Source organism: Falco rusticolus, chromosome 2, assembly GCF_015220075.1.
Source record: "Falco rusticolus isolate bFalRus1 chromosome 2, bFalRus1.pri, whole genome shotgun sequence".
Lineage (NCBI taxonomy): Eukaryota > Metazoa > Chordata > Aves > Falconiformes > Falconidae > Falco > Falco rusticolus.
The window spans coordinates 90843092-90860740 of NC_051188.1; the positions used below are offsets into that span (position 1 = coordinate 90843092).

Sequence of the window (17649 nt, forward strand, 5' to 3'; positions counted from 1 at the left end):
TGGTTTTAAATTACAGCATAAGACGTCTGCTCTGTCAGCAGAGGAAAAAAAAAATCGCAGTGAAATGAGTGGTGCACCTCAGCTGTAGGTCAGCTCCTTGCCCACGCGGGGGCTGTGCAAGACTGCAGTAGCTGTAAAGACTACCACAAAAGCGCTTGCTACTTGGATATAGAAAAGCAGTTCTGTGCTCTCCGTTCAATTTTACTGCCTTTATGCACTGCAGCTACCATGTGAGAGCGGAACATAGCATTGAAAACTGCAAAACCACCAAAGTGTAAGACTGCTATTCAATGCTGTACACAGCAAAGCCAATTAACTTGAATAGGAAGTGGGTTTTAGTGTGCGTTTGAGGATTGCAAACTAGTTGGAGGTGAGACAAATGGATACGTACAGTTTCCATCTTGTTTGCTGATGCTAAAAATACCTGCATCAGTGGAATGCTAGTTTTCACTGAGCTCTGGTTATCTAATACCTAATAACAACTGTATAACATCAGCAGGTGTTGATACATAAAGTGCATTGCAAGTCCAGAAACACTTTTAATGAGGAATTGAAGTATGTTAGTCTCCACTATAGATGCACAGCTTTTTTTATTAGTTCCTTTTGGTGACAAAAGTTGTCGGAAAGAAATTGAATTTGTCTTAGAATTTAGGTTACTGTCTTAGGCTTTTTTTTTGCAAAGGTCAGAAAGTGAACTAGGCAAGCAGTGTTTACAGTATTCATAGATGCTCTCCTTGTAACAAGTGTGCTTTCCATTTATTGTGATAGTACATGAGTGATAGGACCTGTTTTCAGACTTGGGTGGGGCATGCAAAGGCTTCCTGATCCTAACAAGATATTTCTATCTTTTCTAACCAATTAGTTCTGCTGAAGTCAGTGAAACTAGTCAGTGCAAGTTAGTAAATGCATGAATTCTGAATACATGTTGGGACAACTGTTAACTTAGGAGGTATGTAGTGAGTGAACGAAAGAAGAAAAAAATTCTGTGGTGGAAAAATAATTGTTTTATTTGTAATGTTTATGGGTTTGGGGGTTTGCTTGATTTAGTACATAATTTCCAGCTGGTGACAGCAATTATTCCTTCGTGAACCTTACTTGCATTTAGTTTTTAACTGTTAACTGTGAGTTAGAAGCAATATTTGTTTTTGTTTATTTCTTTTTTTTTAATCCATTTCAGAATGTGTAGTCTTTTCCTCTTCCAGAAAGTTGCTGATTTGATTCCTGCCCCCACCCAGAACTGTAAGATTATTTACTTGCTCAGGGAGCAGGTTTAAAAAGGATTGCTTTCCTCAGACAGAGTGGCTGTGTGTAGGATGAATCTGTTCCCAAGACAGTGTTATGAATGCATTAATTCATTTTGGATTATGCCTTTTTTCCACTCCTCATTGTAAGTGTTGTGTAGTTAAGTATCTGAAGAGGGAAAGTGCTATCTTATTATTTTTGGTTAATATTATTGAGGGGCTTTTTCTGATAATATAATTAAAGTTGTGACAAGATCAATTTTAAAAACCATAGTTTTCCTGCATCTTCAAATTTGATTATCTGTCTTTTATACCGAGAATTTCTATGTTTACTGGAAAAAAATTTTTTTAAAAGCAAGGTGTGTATGTGGGAAACCAAGAAAAACCAAAACACCCCCCCAACCCTCCCCAAACCCTCTCAACCCCCATAAAACAAACAAACAAGAAAACCCAACAAAAAACCAACCAACACCAAGGCCCCCATAAAGCCCTGCTTAGACTGTTTTAAAGGATAACTCTTAAAAATAATTTTTTTTAGTTGTGATTCTGATGTTGTGCAATGGCCTTTCTTTAATAAAAGAGGTCTGAAAAGTCTCCCTAAACTTAGATTGTACTGCAGATGCGTCTAATCAGTTTCAATTAGGCAAAAAGACTAGACATTTTCATAAAAACATTTATAAACAAACATGAATCTTCAGGCATATTCCCCCCCCCCCCCCTTTTTTTTTTTTGCTACTTCTTTCATCTAATTTTAGAATTTTTATTCAACTCTCAACATTTTTGTAGAAATATCTTGATGCTAAATTCTGGTTCTGCTGATATTCCACAAAATATATAATTCATGAGACTTGCATGAGAGCAGGAGTGGCATGAAAGTCTGACTGGGTCCCTACCTGCCAGCTTGCTTTGGAGCCAGTGCGTAGAGCTGTGCATGCTTTGATCAATGGCCACTAGAGCAACAGCGACTTTGAAGCTTTGTTTTGAAGCTTTGAGAACTGTTAGCTAAGGCTTTGAATGTAATGTTTACATGTATGAACGTTTTGTTTTGTATTAAAACTTTATATAAGGCATTAACAATAGTTTCCTATTTGTCCTCTAGCAGAGGAATATTCCATTGGAAAAATTCCATTGGTAACTAATTGCTGGATGAAAGATGTATAAGCAAAAGGAAACCCGCTTCCTTTTTGTCTCCTTTCTCCCTCCCCCTTGTGAGTCAAGAGTCTTAGAAAGTGTTTTTATTGCAGAGAAAGGGAGTATAATACACTCCCTTGGAGCAGGATGGAGAGGCAGGTCTGTCTTTTATCCCTGTTTGCCATCTGTAAGCATCTCTGTACAGGCTTTATTCTGCAGCATAGAAACTCCGACATACGTGTCCACCATTTAAGAGATAATGCAGCATGCATGGGTTGCATATATGCTACAAAGATGAAGTTTTCAGAGAAATACAACTATTTCTAGAAGTTCTTGAGAACAATTTTTCATTTGAAAGCTTCATGTGAAGTTACTGAAGGTGCTTTCAAATTAACTGCAGTCATAGAATAAATACAAAAAATCATTATGAAATGGAATTTTGTGTTCAAGTATATCAGTATCTGCTATTAAAATTACTATTCATGAATAGTAAAAATTAGAGAACATATGATTAAGATGAAATTTTTTTCATATACTGGAATAAAAGTTCTCTTCGTGCATGATACGCGCTCACGTTTTTAGAGACTTTTTCAAAATTTTCATTTGTAACGTTGAAAGGATTAATTGGTATCTGTATTGACAAATGTAGGAATACAGAGTGTTAACTCCTGAATTTAGAAATTAAATGTTTAACTGTCTTCATAAGCTTGAGTGTTTCCGGGTTTATTTTGAAGTTTAAAAAAAAGTTACAGCTGAATCTCCACCATTCACCTTCTTATTTGTGCAATTTTTGTAATTACCTGCAGTAAGAAGCTGCAGGAACAGGCTAGAAGGGGAGGAAAATCCTACCTACAGATTCGTACAGAACTGAAAATACCTGCCTTTTATATTTTAGCAAGTTTTTCCCCTTCATGCAGTAATAGAAGATATTTTTGTTGTTATAAGTCATCACCAAATGACGTATATATACTTTTATGTCTAATTTTAAAGTTACTTGGCCAGCATTTTGGAGTGATTTTACCTTAAACTTAAATAAACATACCAGTAGGATATGTTTTGCTACTGTAATGTTTGTGTGATGTATAGCTGAAGTTCTTGATTCAAACAAATAATTTGAAAATCGAGGGTGGAGATGAGGAGCATAAGGCAGGTACTTCCTGACACTCTGTGTCCTAGCTTTTCACCAGGGCCTGTGGGTTCCTGACAGCATCCGTGTCCTATCTGCCAGGCCACCTCTCAGACAATCAGCCTGAGGTGTCTGAAATGTCACTGTGTTTGGCAGCTGAGTCTGCCCTTAATGACTTCATCTACTTAACATCTTTATAACAACAAATAGCAATCCTGGTATTTTAATTAGGCATAATGGAAAATGTCCCTTTTGCTTTTCTGGTTATATTTGAAATCCAGCCTGGCAAACATGAAAATAAAATTAAGTGGCTGAAACTGGAAAAATTCTGATTCTTTGTATTTAATTTTTTGAGTGCAATACAACAAACAGCTTGTTCAATTAAAAAAACCCAAAACTTTTAAAAGATAATTATTAAAAAAAAGGACAATCCGCTAAATCTTACTGAACATACCGGCAAAGCCCTTGTGTTGTTTGCAGGCTGACTCTACCTGAAAGCTTCTCAGTGACATACTACAATTAAAATTTAGACAAAGTGTCTTTTGCCAATAGAAAGTGTCATCCAGGTACAGTCACATGCAGTGTCACCCCTTTTTTTTCCCCTCTGAGTATAGTCAGTAACTGAAAACTTGAACGTAACATTTCTTCATTCAGTTTGTACCCAGAGGGAAGCAGTGGCAGGTGGAAAATTCTGTTCTCTGTGGTTGCAAATAACAGTCTCAAGGGAGAGAAAGCAGGTTTTTAGGGAGCAAAACCTTGATTTTATAGATTGAGATTTTATTATTTGAAACAATGGAGTTTGCCAGCAAAGCAGTGGGTTTAAGTGCTCTCAGGCAGCTCTGTTCTGGTATACAGGCCACTTCACCACATCCCTGGCAAGGCTACCCATGGGCAGAAGTACATCCAAACTGGGAATTTCACCAATGCAGCAACTTCAGTGTAGATGACATACACTGTGGCAAAGGTCTGAGAATGTTGGATGGTGTCACATAGAGCGGTGAAGGTCTGAACTTGTTGAACGTGGTCATATAGGATGACCAAACTAAGTATGTTGAACACAGTTACAGAGAGCTGTGCTCAGATCCTTAGCTGACTTCCCCTCTGTCTTGGGATGCCTGCTATCAAGGACTTTGATATGTGCTATTATATAAATACATTGTGAAACCAAATACCGTGGAATATTACAGAAGACACATGTATATGTGCATTCAACAGCAGAGTAGGAAAAAAAAATATGAATGGACGCCCTATCTGCTGGCAGTTACTCAGGTGTGAATTTCAGGACAGGAGATGTCCAAGCAGCTAGGTTTGTCTTTCTGAAATGTACTCTCAGCTTCCAATAACCTGATTGTCCTGCTCGAGTACTTGTTTTCTCAACCAGAAACAGGATATGGATTTCAAAAGACAGAGCTTGCCTTGTGTCTCATCAGGACAGGACAGCCTTCCTCTGTCTTTAGCAACCAGCAAGAGGCTTATGCAAGTGGTATGTGGAGCAGAGTGTGTGTGGACATGTTCTGGCACTGTTTCATCAGTCTGAATAGGTTTACTTTGCCCATCAAAGCAGCGATTGCTGCGATTAACATGTCAGTTTTTACTTCTGTGAATATTTATTTCAAAGTAACATTAAAGTATTGAAAAAGTCCTGCAGCATTAGCTGTTATATTACTGCTGCAGGACTGCTGCTATTTTAACCAGTTTTAAGTTATGGTCTTTTTCTTTAGGAATGCTTGTTGTAACAAAGTCTCAAAGGAGCAGCTGACCTCTTCAGTTGAAAAATGAGGCACAGTCTCAAGGAATTAGCCCAGCAGTTAGATGCTTGCCTTTGAGAGTGGGGACTCTGGAAAAGGGGCTTTTGACAAGGGATGGGAGATGGAGCAGAAGGAGCGGCAATTTGTGTGTGTGCTTCCTTACAATAAAATCTTTGATGTCACTTGGGCAGTTTCCTTATTCTTCTGCAGGTCTGGGAATAAAGAGTTATTAGAGAACTTTCTGCCAGCATCTCTTTGTATTCGTTACTCTGGCAGAAGGCACAACCAGCTTGCATTTACATCCCGACTTTTAAATATGTCATTTGCTGCTACACGCCTCTAACCGAGGGATCAGAGGCTTAGTTGTAAATATGAGGAAAGCTCAGGACAAAGCTGAGTATACAGACTATTAACCTGAGGTCACTTAACACAGTGAAAGCTTTTTTGCTGTGGGCTTTCCTTTTTCATGGAAACCTTGTTCTGCCCTCTGCTGGCAGTCGTATTAGGAAATGTAGATGGCATGGCGTTATTTTCATGGTACAGCGCTGGCTTGGTGTTTACAGCCTGCTTTACTAAACAGAATTTGAATTCCTGTCATGAATCAGATTTCTCGCCACAGGTAACTGCTGTGCCCATTACGTTTATAATGCGTATTATATGAAGATGTGTAGTAAATATGCTAATTTTGGCCTTTCATCATCCCAAGGTACAAGTTATTACCCAGGGAATAGTTATTCTGTCCTTCAAAGCTGTGTTTACTTTCTGAAGGCAAGCAAATTTCTGATTTTTGGTAGGCATGCTGATTCACGAAGTCAAGTGTTTGAGTTAAGAAATGCTAGTATGGAGGATGCCTGTGCTATTTTATTGCTACTCTTGCTGCGTGCATATACATTTGAGTCCTGTACTTATTAGGTTGCATACTATTTTCCTCCACATGTGTTTTTGCACATTGGTGTGTTGCACATTTAATGAGCAGCAGTTCCATATATTTGTTGTTTCACCTGGCCCGTAACCGAAATCTGGAGCACTGTCCTCCAAAACAGAATTCAGATTATAGTTCAGTCTACTTTCCAGTTTCAGAACAATATGAAGCAAGAAGTACTAACCACTTTGAACTTGGTTCACTTCTTGAGGAGGTTTATCCCATGCACTGAATAAGTGGAGGGACCAAAAAGGAAAAAATGCATAATATGTGCGTAAAAGGAGACAAAGTAGGATTTTACAGACCGCTTCTATTCTGACGCATCTCATTTCTTAAATGTCTGGTATTACAGCCTTGATATTCTTTTAATATTACCTGAGTGGATTTGAGACATCCACACTTTTGAGAAAGCCAACCTGAAAAATTGTGCATCAACTCTGGGTAGCTATGGTAGTTGAGAGCAAGGCCGGAGCTTTTAGATCCGCTTCTGCCAGTTGCATTCACAAAGCAATCAAAGTTTACTGCAACTTCATTGACAAGCATAATGCAACATATTTTTCCAGTGGGTTTCATAGATTAAAAGGGTAGGGTTTCATAAGGTTTCGTTTCTCCTGAAAGCAGGTGAGTGAGGGGAGCTAGTGCAGGATTTTGTAAACATAAACCATAGACATGAACTGTCTTGCTGTTCCTCTGCCCGTTCCTTAGCTTCCATACTCAAGGTTCCACCTCTCCATCAGAGTTAGGTCGCTTGCCACAGAAGACCTTAGCTCCTGCCTCTGCTTGTCTTTCTCCTTTTCTCCAGCCTCCACTTGCTCCCAAGCTCTGTCTTCCCTCTTTCAGCTCTTGATCCTGTCTTGATTTTACCTTCTCTACGGATTCTCGTCTAAATTGTAGTTTTCATGCTGCTTTGACTTTCAGATCATTGAGAAAGCTTTCCGTTGGAGCTGTAATTTAACTGCTGACAACAGGATTCCCCTTCTTGGTTACTTATTGCAGGCCCTTTCAAAGTAGTTGCAAACCTTTGCAGTGGTTGCTTTACTGAGCTGCCTCCTCTTCTTACTTGTCAAATCTGACAATAAATGCAGCCAAATGAACAAACAAGTGGACTAGTATGGAAGTAGGATGAGTCTTTGGTAATAAATAGATATGTATTTGACCCACAAATTCTAGCTGTAATTAACCAGCTGTGAACTATAATTACAATTTTCCAGAGGCCGGGCTGCCATCAAGTAGTCACTGTCTGTGTTTGCAGAGGAGGATTAGAGATGGTGTTTGAAGGTGCTGCTTGGGGAAAAAGCAAGCTGTTATTCTAATGGGGGACAGCTGAGACCTACGTTTTACACCAGTCACAAGGGACCACTGAGGCTGGTTTTCAGCCTTGCTGCAGAACTGTACATTTTACAGAAAGGCACTTATGCAGAATCTTTAAGGCAGGATGCCCTCGGAGAGGAGCCTGCAAGTGTGACTGTTCAGGAAGATAGTTGAGGTTACAGTCTAAGTAACTTTTCCACTCGTATTTATCCGAGAAAATTATCGACTTCAGTTCTTAGAGCAAAAGGGAAAGGGGACTTAATTATAATGCAGCAACTCAATAGGGAGCCCCAATAATGATTGCAAATTATGTAAACTGTGCTGTGAGATGCTGTGCCTGTTTGCGCTGGAGCCCTGCTAAGACCCCAGGAGATCCTGAAAACAAAGAGTGAAAGGAGGGCACTGGAGGCCCTGTCAGCTGTTTTGAAAGGATACCATCCTTTAGCTGGTCCATCAAGTCACTAGCTGCTGGTGAGCTTACCTGTGGTGTTGCAGAAGGTCCATCTAAGGTCTGTCTGCCTGCTCATTCCAGGGCATGCAGGCAGGTGACCCCGAGGCACCTCGTGTGTCACTCCCTGCTTTCTTAAGTTGGGCTTTTCAGTGGCTTATGCTGTGCAAAGAACTGGGGTGTCTGGATTCAGGTACAGCACATCCTTATGCAGCCTCCTCCCAAACAAGTAACCTGCTTTTAGATACCAGCTGGAGCAGGAAACAAAGTGTTTCCTACCAGGAAAAAAGGGCAGGAGGGCTGCTGCCTCTGTAGCCTCATCCAGCTAATTGCTCGTTGTTGAAATGAGCTGGGGCTAGTGGTTTGCTGTGGGCGAGGAAGCTGTGGGGCTGTGTTAAGCCATAAATATGAAGGCTGGAACTCTACATAGCATTAGACTATAAGAGCTGCATACTGCTTTCCTGAGCTACGTTTTTCTTTTTTAGCCAAAAACTTTAGAATGAGGTTTTTAACAAAGATTAATACCTCTTAATTCTATCCTTATGGTTTTTCCCAAGAAAGTTTTAAGTTTTAAAACGAGCACTAACAGCATGCTTGTTTGCTCTGAGAAGAGGAGTCGAGCATTTACAGTGAGGAGCTGTGCTTTGAGTTCAGCAGTAGGTAGGAAACTGCTCAGGATGTGTCCAAATCCCAGTTTGTTAATTGGCCTGCATACAAGTGCAGAATAGTTTTTGTTGTTGGGGTTGTTAAATGCAGTAGATATTTATTTTTGGTGGATTTTTTTAGTTCTTTTGGATCTTTGGATGCTTCTTTAGTTTTACTAACACTTTTTTTAATACTTTTTTTTTTTTTTTAATCTCTCTTACTTCAGCCATTGATGGATTTCTAAAAACTGATGAAAGACAAAGACTGGCAAAGGAGAGGAGAGAAGAAAGGGAGAAATACTTTGGTAAGATGGCGAGAGGTGTATGTATTATTTATGTATATGTGTTAATAGACTTAAGTTACTAACATGACAGTTTTTCTGTTCTGAATTTTAAACATTGTGATTCAGTCTGTTCCTAGTATTTATCACTTATATTACTACTTTTACATTAAATTATAAAAAATAATCTGTCTTCTGCGATTTCCATTTGAATATTTAATAGTCTATAGTTACAAGTTGACTTTCTTCTTTATGTACTTCTGAATATAGGTTTATGTGCAAGATACTGAGTGTTACAATTGTGATTTGTAAAAATACTAAATAAGCCTTGAATAATACTTAGGATAATAAGTAGGACGATTTGGTGAACCAGCTTCAATTTTAGTCTCATTAAGTTTTAGTGATATTAAAAGATACTATGGAGTTGTTAAGTACAGCATGAAGCAGATACTTTTCCATAAGGTTTAAAATGTGTAATCTTTCAAGACAATGAGAAAAAATACTCATTTCCTAAATAACATAAGCATTGATTTCGGAGTTTTTAAAATATTCAGGTGTTTTTAATCTACTAATACCACCAGGGAAATGCTGAGGAAATCAAAGGGAGAAAAAAAAAAAGGTGCATGGGTGTATACACAGTTAATTTCATATCTATATATGAATTAAATTAATTGTTCAGCATTGTTTTTGAATATATATGCATTTGTATATGTATGTTTAACAGTTACCTTCACTTATCCTCATTGTAGTAACAAGAAAGGCCCCTGACAATACCTGTTAGAAGGAATTGTCAGTGGTTTATGATTTTGTAAAATTTAAGCTAGATGTGTATTTTGAGGAAATGTCAAATAAAACATTATGGACACCTGTGGGAAAAAAGTCATAGGAGAATACTGTTTTTTGCACAATAAATAAACTGTTGACCATTTCTTGACAAAACCTGAGGCTTGAGGCCATTGACTTTTTTTTTTTTTTTTTTTTGTACTGTGGGCTTGGTGAGCAAAGATTCCTTTTGGTAGTTTCTGTGAAAATCTGATTGTGTTTAGTTCTTAATCTCCCCAGAGGCTCTGTCTATGAGGCATGCACCAGCCGGAGTTGTAGTTTACATCTGTTCTAAGTATACTCAATCCAGACTACCTCTTCTGTCCTCTTGATAATCCCTTCTTTTCTGGTTCCTGAGAAAGTGACATGATGAATAGATTGGAAAGGACTTGGATTAAAAAGCAGAAGAGACGAGAGGGGAAAAAAAGTTGGAGAATCTGGGAGTTATTGGCCCTGGGGATTTGGGAGGGCTTCTCTGCAGTTCTTGTGTCCCGACATCATACATGCCTTCTGGAAACATACTTTCTTAGGTTTAAGGCCATTTCTAGAATGAGGAGCTCTGGGTTTTGGTTACAGTTTGCCTGTGGCAAATTTCTTTTAGGAGTTCAGAAAAAAAGCAGCAAGTTCACTAGATGGACAGATCTTTATGCAGCTAGCAGGTACTTTGCGGCAATATGAAATGACCTTTTCACCAAAGCCAAAACTCATTGATCAGTGGTTTAGTATCACTAAATCAAGGAATAAGAACTGTATGTATGTTCCTGATGACAGAATGGTTTGCTTTTCTGTGTAGAATCAGTCCTGGGTTTAACCTGCTTACTCGGAAGGTAATAGTGCAATCTCTGGACACCTCACTTTATTTTTGGGTTTTATCAACTCCAGCATGCTGTTTTCACTTGCTCTACTTGATGTGGCTAGTAGTCATTAATAATTAGTGACTGGTCACTTGTCTTCCACTGTCCCTGAGGTAACTCTTTATCTGTGTACAAATCCAGGCTCACCTGCAGCAGTTGACACCCCTCTCACACTGCCCTGTCCTCAGGGCAAGGAATGGTGACTTCTCACAAGGCAAAAGGGGAAGACAACATCAACTATTTCTAACAAGAATAAGGTAGAAGTTGTTCTGTAAAGCAGGTTGGATGTGAAAAAGAAGTATTGTAGGAGGATCCAGTATTCAAGGGAAAGAAATGCAACTGTTGGAAAAGGGCCTGGTATTGGAGGGACTCTGGCTTTTAAACCAAGGGCTTGAGGGTAGAGTGGGGCTAAGGAGGTAGTGAAGGTCACAGTTGTGGTTAAAGAGCTTGGGGGCAGGAGGTGAGGGAGTAAGGCTGATCGGAGAAGAGGGAATTGAGATGGCTTGGCAAGGAAGAGTCTGGGACTGATGGGAAGATACTGAGAGAGTTAAAAGGGTGAAAATTTTCTGTACAAGGAAACAGGAATTGAAGAAGCACACTGAAGTTGACTAGGTGAGCAGGATGAAGGACTAGCTCTTGTATAAAACAGTGTTAATTCTGGCTTTTCCTAACTTTCAAGTTCTTAGCCTGGCAACCATGAGAATATTCCTTCTTTGATATCGGCCATATATGTGGTGGTATGTGACATACACACTTGCGTGTATATAAGCATGCTTACTGAACTCTGCTTCCCTGCCTTTTTAGGGAATACACTTGCATGAGAAGTGGATTTTTCCTCATGATTTCTCACAGTAACTTCTGCTACTTGTTCTCCTATGCAGACCTGAAGCAACAGTCCTGTATGTAATGTTGCTGTCTGAATTTCTGTGACAACAAGCTAATGTTTCAAGAAGATTATGACTCCAGTTGGAATAAACAGCTGGGCAAACCCTCAATAACAGAAGTAATTTTTTTTTTCATGCAGAGAAGCAGAAGTGGGTAACAGTGTAACACCAATTAATGAACAGAATGGTGTGTTCTTAAAGCATCATAGAAAATTTAGTGTATGTTTTCATGTATTGTTTTGAAGGCAGCCCCAAAACGAGAAGCACAGTTTTAAAGAAATTCTAAGGGCTTTTGCTTCAACATGTATGACTGATTCACTACTGAGAACATTTGTTATGTGTGAAAAAGCATTTGGCTTTAAGCTACAGAGGAATTTGAAACATAACCAAAAAGGAATTGTTAACTATTCCGTACACTGTTTTTACCTAGGTGTAAGGGGCACAAACTGTCACCTTGTGTACAGAGAGCTTCCCTATTTATTTATTGAGCAAATCATTTAGATTTATTAATCATTCCAGCGCTTCTGTGCACTATATTTTTGATCTTAGTGAACTAAAACCCTGTGTACTTGTTTGCTGTTTTACACTATTGTGTCATGTTATCAAATGGTTTTAAAGCAGAAGAAAATTTGCATAAAGTGAAATGCACCTTTTTCTCTCTGAAGCTGCTAGAGAACAGCAGATACTGGAGAAGGAGAGAAGAGCAAAACTTCAATATGAAAAGCAAATGGAGGAGCGATGGAGAAGGCTGGAGGAACAGAGGCAGAGAGAAGAACAGAAGAGAGCCGCTGTTGAAGAAAAACGGAGAAAAAAGCTTAAAGAGGAGGAGGTAAGATCCACTGGGAGATGTATGGCAGAGCAACTCTTTATGGTAGCATTAAACATAGTTGATTACTGACTTGCATTAAATGTTGATTTATTTATTTTGCAAATGCACATGACCATAGTTATAAGTACTCTACTACTGCTTGTACATCAAAAACACTTCCCAAAGCTTTTTTTGTGTCTTGGTTTTTGTATGATCTGCCAGAATAGTCATCTACTTATGCTAACATACGGGGGACTCTCACTGTCAGATGATAAAGCACCAGCTTTCCAGAAGTTAGTTTTAAAAAATGTTTCCATAAGAGGGAAAAGATTGTTCATACTGTTTTGTTTACTGTCTGTGAAATTGAAATAATGTTTTTGAAAATGTGTTGTTTCGTTTTTCCTCAGTGACAAATTCAGAATTTCTTACTTAAAGCAGTGAAGAATCTAGGCTGGTTTAAGATTCTAGCACAGAACAGAACTACTCATACATCTTTTGAAGCATCTTCATACCCTTCCTGTCTTCTACTCTTCCTGCTGAAATCACTGAAAGTTCTTTTTTGGTCTAATGAGTCCAATTGCTGTTGCGAATCTCTGAATGCAGTGTGTGTGTGTGTGTCTCTACGTGACATTGTGTAGAAAACACTAGCACTGCTACTGCAACTGGTAAAGAATTAATGATTTTGGGAAAAGGGGGCAGTGGTTTAAAAAAAAAAAAAAAAAGCCAGAAGAATGTATTTCCCAAGTTCCTAGATAAAAAGGCTCTAGAAATCTGCTGTTGTTAATCTTCCCTACTTTCTGCCCTCCATCTTTTGATCAAAATATCATTGCAAAAGAGGTAAAACACTTCTGCGTGGGATCAGAATAATACACTGCTGTCATAACAGCAGTAACATACTGATTGTGGCTTCTGCATAATAGCTGAGAATTAATTTTAAAATATTTTGTCATGTCGTTCATTTCAAATTCTGGTAAGAAAAATGGCAAAAACCAGAAACAAAGGGTAGGAGGTTTCCTCCTCGGTGACGTCATTGGCCTGACATGCTCCTTCCCCAGTATTTCCTCCTGTAATAACCTTTTGCAGCTAAGCAAAATCGATCCCCTTTGTAGGGCTTGTATGGGAAAGTGGCAAGTACAAAAACTTCCAAAACCCTGTCCTCGGAATTTGCACCAGAATGGGGCAGGGAGGGGAAACAGGTGTAGGAAGAGTGATGAACTGCCTGCTTTCCCTGCCTGTGTGGTTTTGCCTGTGCTGCAGAAATGAGAGCAGGGTTGTTGGACGTAAGAGAGGGTATGCCAGGTCAGACCTGAAGGCTCTGTTTGGTGGGGATCCCATCTGTAGTGCACTTGCCTGCACTTGCCCAGAGGTGGATATAAGAAGCTGAGCACACAGTGATGTTTATCCCAAGCATCAATGAGCCTGTTACAGCTCCCCAGCACCCTGTATGTGTAGCAAGAGATTCCTCTAATGGTGAGAGAAAGGCTACCTCCAAGTATTTGGTCATAATACATACCACTCCTAGTTCTGCTCACTGAGCTGGTCCTTCAAGCTTAAACTGTCTAAAGCCTTTTGGAAGCCAAGGCAGGCCCAGGCCTGGCTCCTTTCCCTTTCCTTTTCTCCTTCCCCCAAGTTGAGGAACCTGAGAAAAGGCTGTGTGGGCAGGAGGACAGGAGAGGATGCTTGCTTGAGGATGGATTAGACCTAGTGAGAGGAAAAATCCAGGAGCCTCTGAAGGAGGGGAAGGTACATAACAATAAACTGTAGGACAGGGGAGGATGAGGGAAGAAGGAAACTGGGAAAAGGAGACACCACCACCACCACCTCCTGCTTCCCTTCATGGTTATTTGTTATTCCCTCATTTGCTGAATTCCACTTGAGTTCTACTAAAGGGTATGCCAACCCCCACCCAGCTCTTCTGATGAGCCTCTCAAACCCTGTATGCATAGTAGCAGTGGAGTCTGAGTACTGAGTAGTCTGAGTAAGGATGGTAATGAAGTTGCAGCTCCCTGGGCATGGCAAATTACTCACTGCTGCTGAGTCATTCTGGACATTTGAGGCCTTCTTTACTGGAAGAGCTTTGAACCTCTATTTCCCACACCTGAGATGAGGGGCGACAGTGCCATGGTCAGTGAGCCAGCATACTGCAGCATGTCTTCAGTTTTTCTCCTTTTAACACTGGTTAACACTGGGCGGGGACTGGGAGCACCCATTTTACCAGTTCATCAGGTGTATGAAGTGCCAAGTAGGAAGATTTTCTTCCTTGCTGTCTGCCTTATTGGTTGTACTTTATATCTTCCTTAAGTCTTTTTTCCCTGCTTTTTAACACAGCTGAAGGCAGTGCATATTTGTGATAAAAACAGAATATATAAATCTCTCTCTAGAAAATATTGTTGCACCTGTAAGAGTTTGAGAGATGAATGGCTCTTAACAAATTATGGGGACTTGTTGGCTTCCTACATCAGAACATCTTCTGCTGGAATGTTTTGCATGCAGAGGACATCTCAAAAAGGAGGTGGCTAAAGTTCAGTTTTTTATGCTTGCGTTTGTCCCTCCCACCTCTACAGTGCCAGTCAAGAGATCGTGGTTTGAAAGTCTGTGTTGATGGCAGTGGATGTGTTCTGGCAGAGTTCTTCTCTGGGGCAGCTGGAGCTTGTGGCAGAGCACGGTGGGAGTGTGTCCCATTCCTCAGACAGGAACTGAATAAGTGTGTCTGAAAATTGTTCTGTGTATATTGACTTCACCTTCCTTATCCGTAGAGGTCTTCAGTAGCACTGCCCTTCCTCCATATTACTTTTGAAGTTGTTATTTCCTTTAGTAAAAGCAGCCTCTGAGCCTTGAGGAAAGAAGTGTATTGTTGTTTCACAGACGCTATTAAAAAGTTGCTTTAAACTTTTTCTTAACTTAAGTAAGTAGCCAGTGGCTTTAGGACTAGATAAAAGTGAAGCTAGTCCTCATTCCGTTAAAATAATTTTTTCTCTTTCACCATCTTGAACTTCCATGTAACTTGGAAATACCTTGCAAATAAATGTCTAGCTGTACACCAGGGTATTGGGAAGTCTGTAGAAGCTGTGTTCTACTGCCCTTGTATTCTGTAAGACAATACAAACACACTTGTACAGGCTGTGTCAAGGATACTAGTGCAAATAAGAGTAATAACATTCATCTAGTCAAAGGTCCAGTTTTAATAAAACCATCAGATTTTGTTAAAAAAGAAATTGATAAAATTAGTACTGATCCTACCAATATACTGTTATTTAAATGACTTACTACTGGTAGGCAGCATCAAGTCTAATCCAGCACTCAGACTTGAAAGATTAATGTAGCAGCTGCTAAATGGAAAAAGAGTATCCTGCAGCATTGGAGAGATTATTTTGGTGCACATGGACTATTTGTTACATGTGTAAGAAGTATGCACTTAAGAGGGTGAAAAACTCTCAAGATATAACAGTGTTAATTACTTTCTATATTATAATTCACAGTTAATTACTTTTTGAATTATAATACATGGAAAGAATAATTGCTTTCCAAACGTATTTTGGCAGTTTGTATGCTGAGTGGAATTCACTTGCACAAGTAATACAGAAATTTTGCTGCAAGCTGTGTGATAGATGTGAGAAGAATTTAGTCCTTAGTACAACACTGACTGTCCTCTGCTCCCCTCCCCCCCCATTACTTGCTGCTGCAGCTCCCCATATACCTTAACACAGAGACTTCATTTGTCCTGTGTTGTTCTTTGATGCACGCACCCTTAATACACATGCATAATTGTAATTGGTTGAGAGTAGAAAATGGATTCTATTCAGAATGGTAGTTACATTTAAAAATACTGTATTGCTTTTTAATACATTCTTTAAATAGAAAATAACAGAACTCTGGTTGCTATGTGGAAGAGCCACTCAAAAGATGAAGGCAACTGATAATATTGAGAAACAGTGAGCTATTTAGATAGCTACTGACAAATATATAAACTGAAGAGGAAGATTTTTTGGGCTCTTTCAGATGTTTGTATTGTAGGTATAAGGTAGATTGGTTCTGAATTGTTCGTGCAAATTATTTTAAGTTACAATACTTGTAAAATTAATTTTTTCCTTGTTTTCACATCTGTGTCATGCTTTATGTAGAGAAAAGGAAACTACTTCAGTCAGATTACTTGTATTCTCACTACTGGTTTTCAGGTTTGTTTGGCTTGTTTGGTTTGGTTTTCTTTGCTTGGTTTTTTTAATTCAGACAATGCAAACATTTGTTCTGTTGCTTAGTCTGAGGAAAACCTGGATGGATAAGTATGGATTTTGGAAAGGAACATAGATACTAGCAATAGATAGCACTTTTTTTATGGTTTTACTTGTTCTTAATTTAACCTACATGTAAAGCTTGTACATTATAGTTTTTTGTGGAAGCTCACAATATATCTTCAGTGCAGAGATTATTTCCTCTATTTATAGCTGTTAAGAGTTCCCAAATGAGGATCACGTGGATAGTTTGATACATTTTTGAGAAGGTGCTTCATCTATAGTATAGACAGGAAGGGGTTTGTGCATTGTTTGCTGGTGAAGGAATGCTTTGTCTTGTTGAGTTTTTGTCACAGACCAGATTATTAATGTATGAGTTGTTTATGCTGTGCTTCCATGTGTCTTACTATTTTCTTTAGCCTTTTAGTTTTGTGCTAACTTAAAATCTTTTTTTTAAATAACTATCCTTTCGTCATGAAAAATGGCCTTCATATTGTTCTTTATCTAAGCTATATCTGCAGGGTTTCATGAGGTTTAATAATTACTTTCTTCAGTGCTTTAATGGAAGGCTCTTTGCAAATGAAAATGAACCAACCTCTCCACATCATGTAATTAAGATTTCAACCTCAGATTGTAGGTAGCATGGGCTTTCAAAGATGTATGAAAAATAATATTTTCTTTAATCTATTTCATCATGCATTTTATTCTTAAATCAACACTCCTATAGTAGGTGGTGTAACTTTATTCTGTGGTTTGCAGACTACAGCATATTGCTGGTCCTTGCTTCAAGCAGCATTAAAAACCACTCCAAACATAAATCACCTAGATAATTGAAACTTGACTGCTTTCATCTTATCTTCTTTGATTCATGTGTAACAGTATTCATTAGATATGGAAAGAAATATTCCATATAAGTGTATGCTTTAATGAGAAAAAAACGGGAGGGTGGTTTTTCCTTTGTAAAGAGTATGGGTAGAAAGGTATATTGGGGCAAGGTGCTTAGTTAGAAGGAAATAATGAAAAGAAGCAGACTGCAGAGAAGAACTGGTGATGAAGTAAGAGGTGAGGTTTGGAAAGAGTAAGTACAGAAAAGGGACTGAAACAATTAAATTAATGTTGGGAGTTGGGAAGTTAAAAGCAAGAAGTATGAACTTGAAATGCAAAGCCAGCACGCAGAGGTTTTAAATGTGAAAATTGCAT

The 17649-nt window shown here is 38.9% G+C and overlaps 1 protein-coding gene across 9 annotated transcripts in view; it reads left to right on the plus strand.

Moving 5' to 3' along the window:
* Positions 1-17649, plus strand: part of MAP7D2 (MAP7 domain containing 2) — an 84825-nt gene that overhangs the window by 38663 nt on the left and 28513 nt on the right. For 8 of the 9 annotated variants that reach the window (XM_037377776.1, XM_037377774.1, XM_037377775.1 and 5 more), the window contains exons 2-3: positions 8799-8876; positions 12078-12241. In XM_037377776.1, coding sequence (XP_037233673.1) covers positions 8799-8876; positions 12078-12241 — 242 coding nt within the window. Of the gene's footprint in view, positions 1-8798; positions 8877-11339; positions 11532-12077; positions 12242-17649 lie in introns of those variants that run through there. The other variant, XM_037377780.1, reaches the window with a different exon arrangement.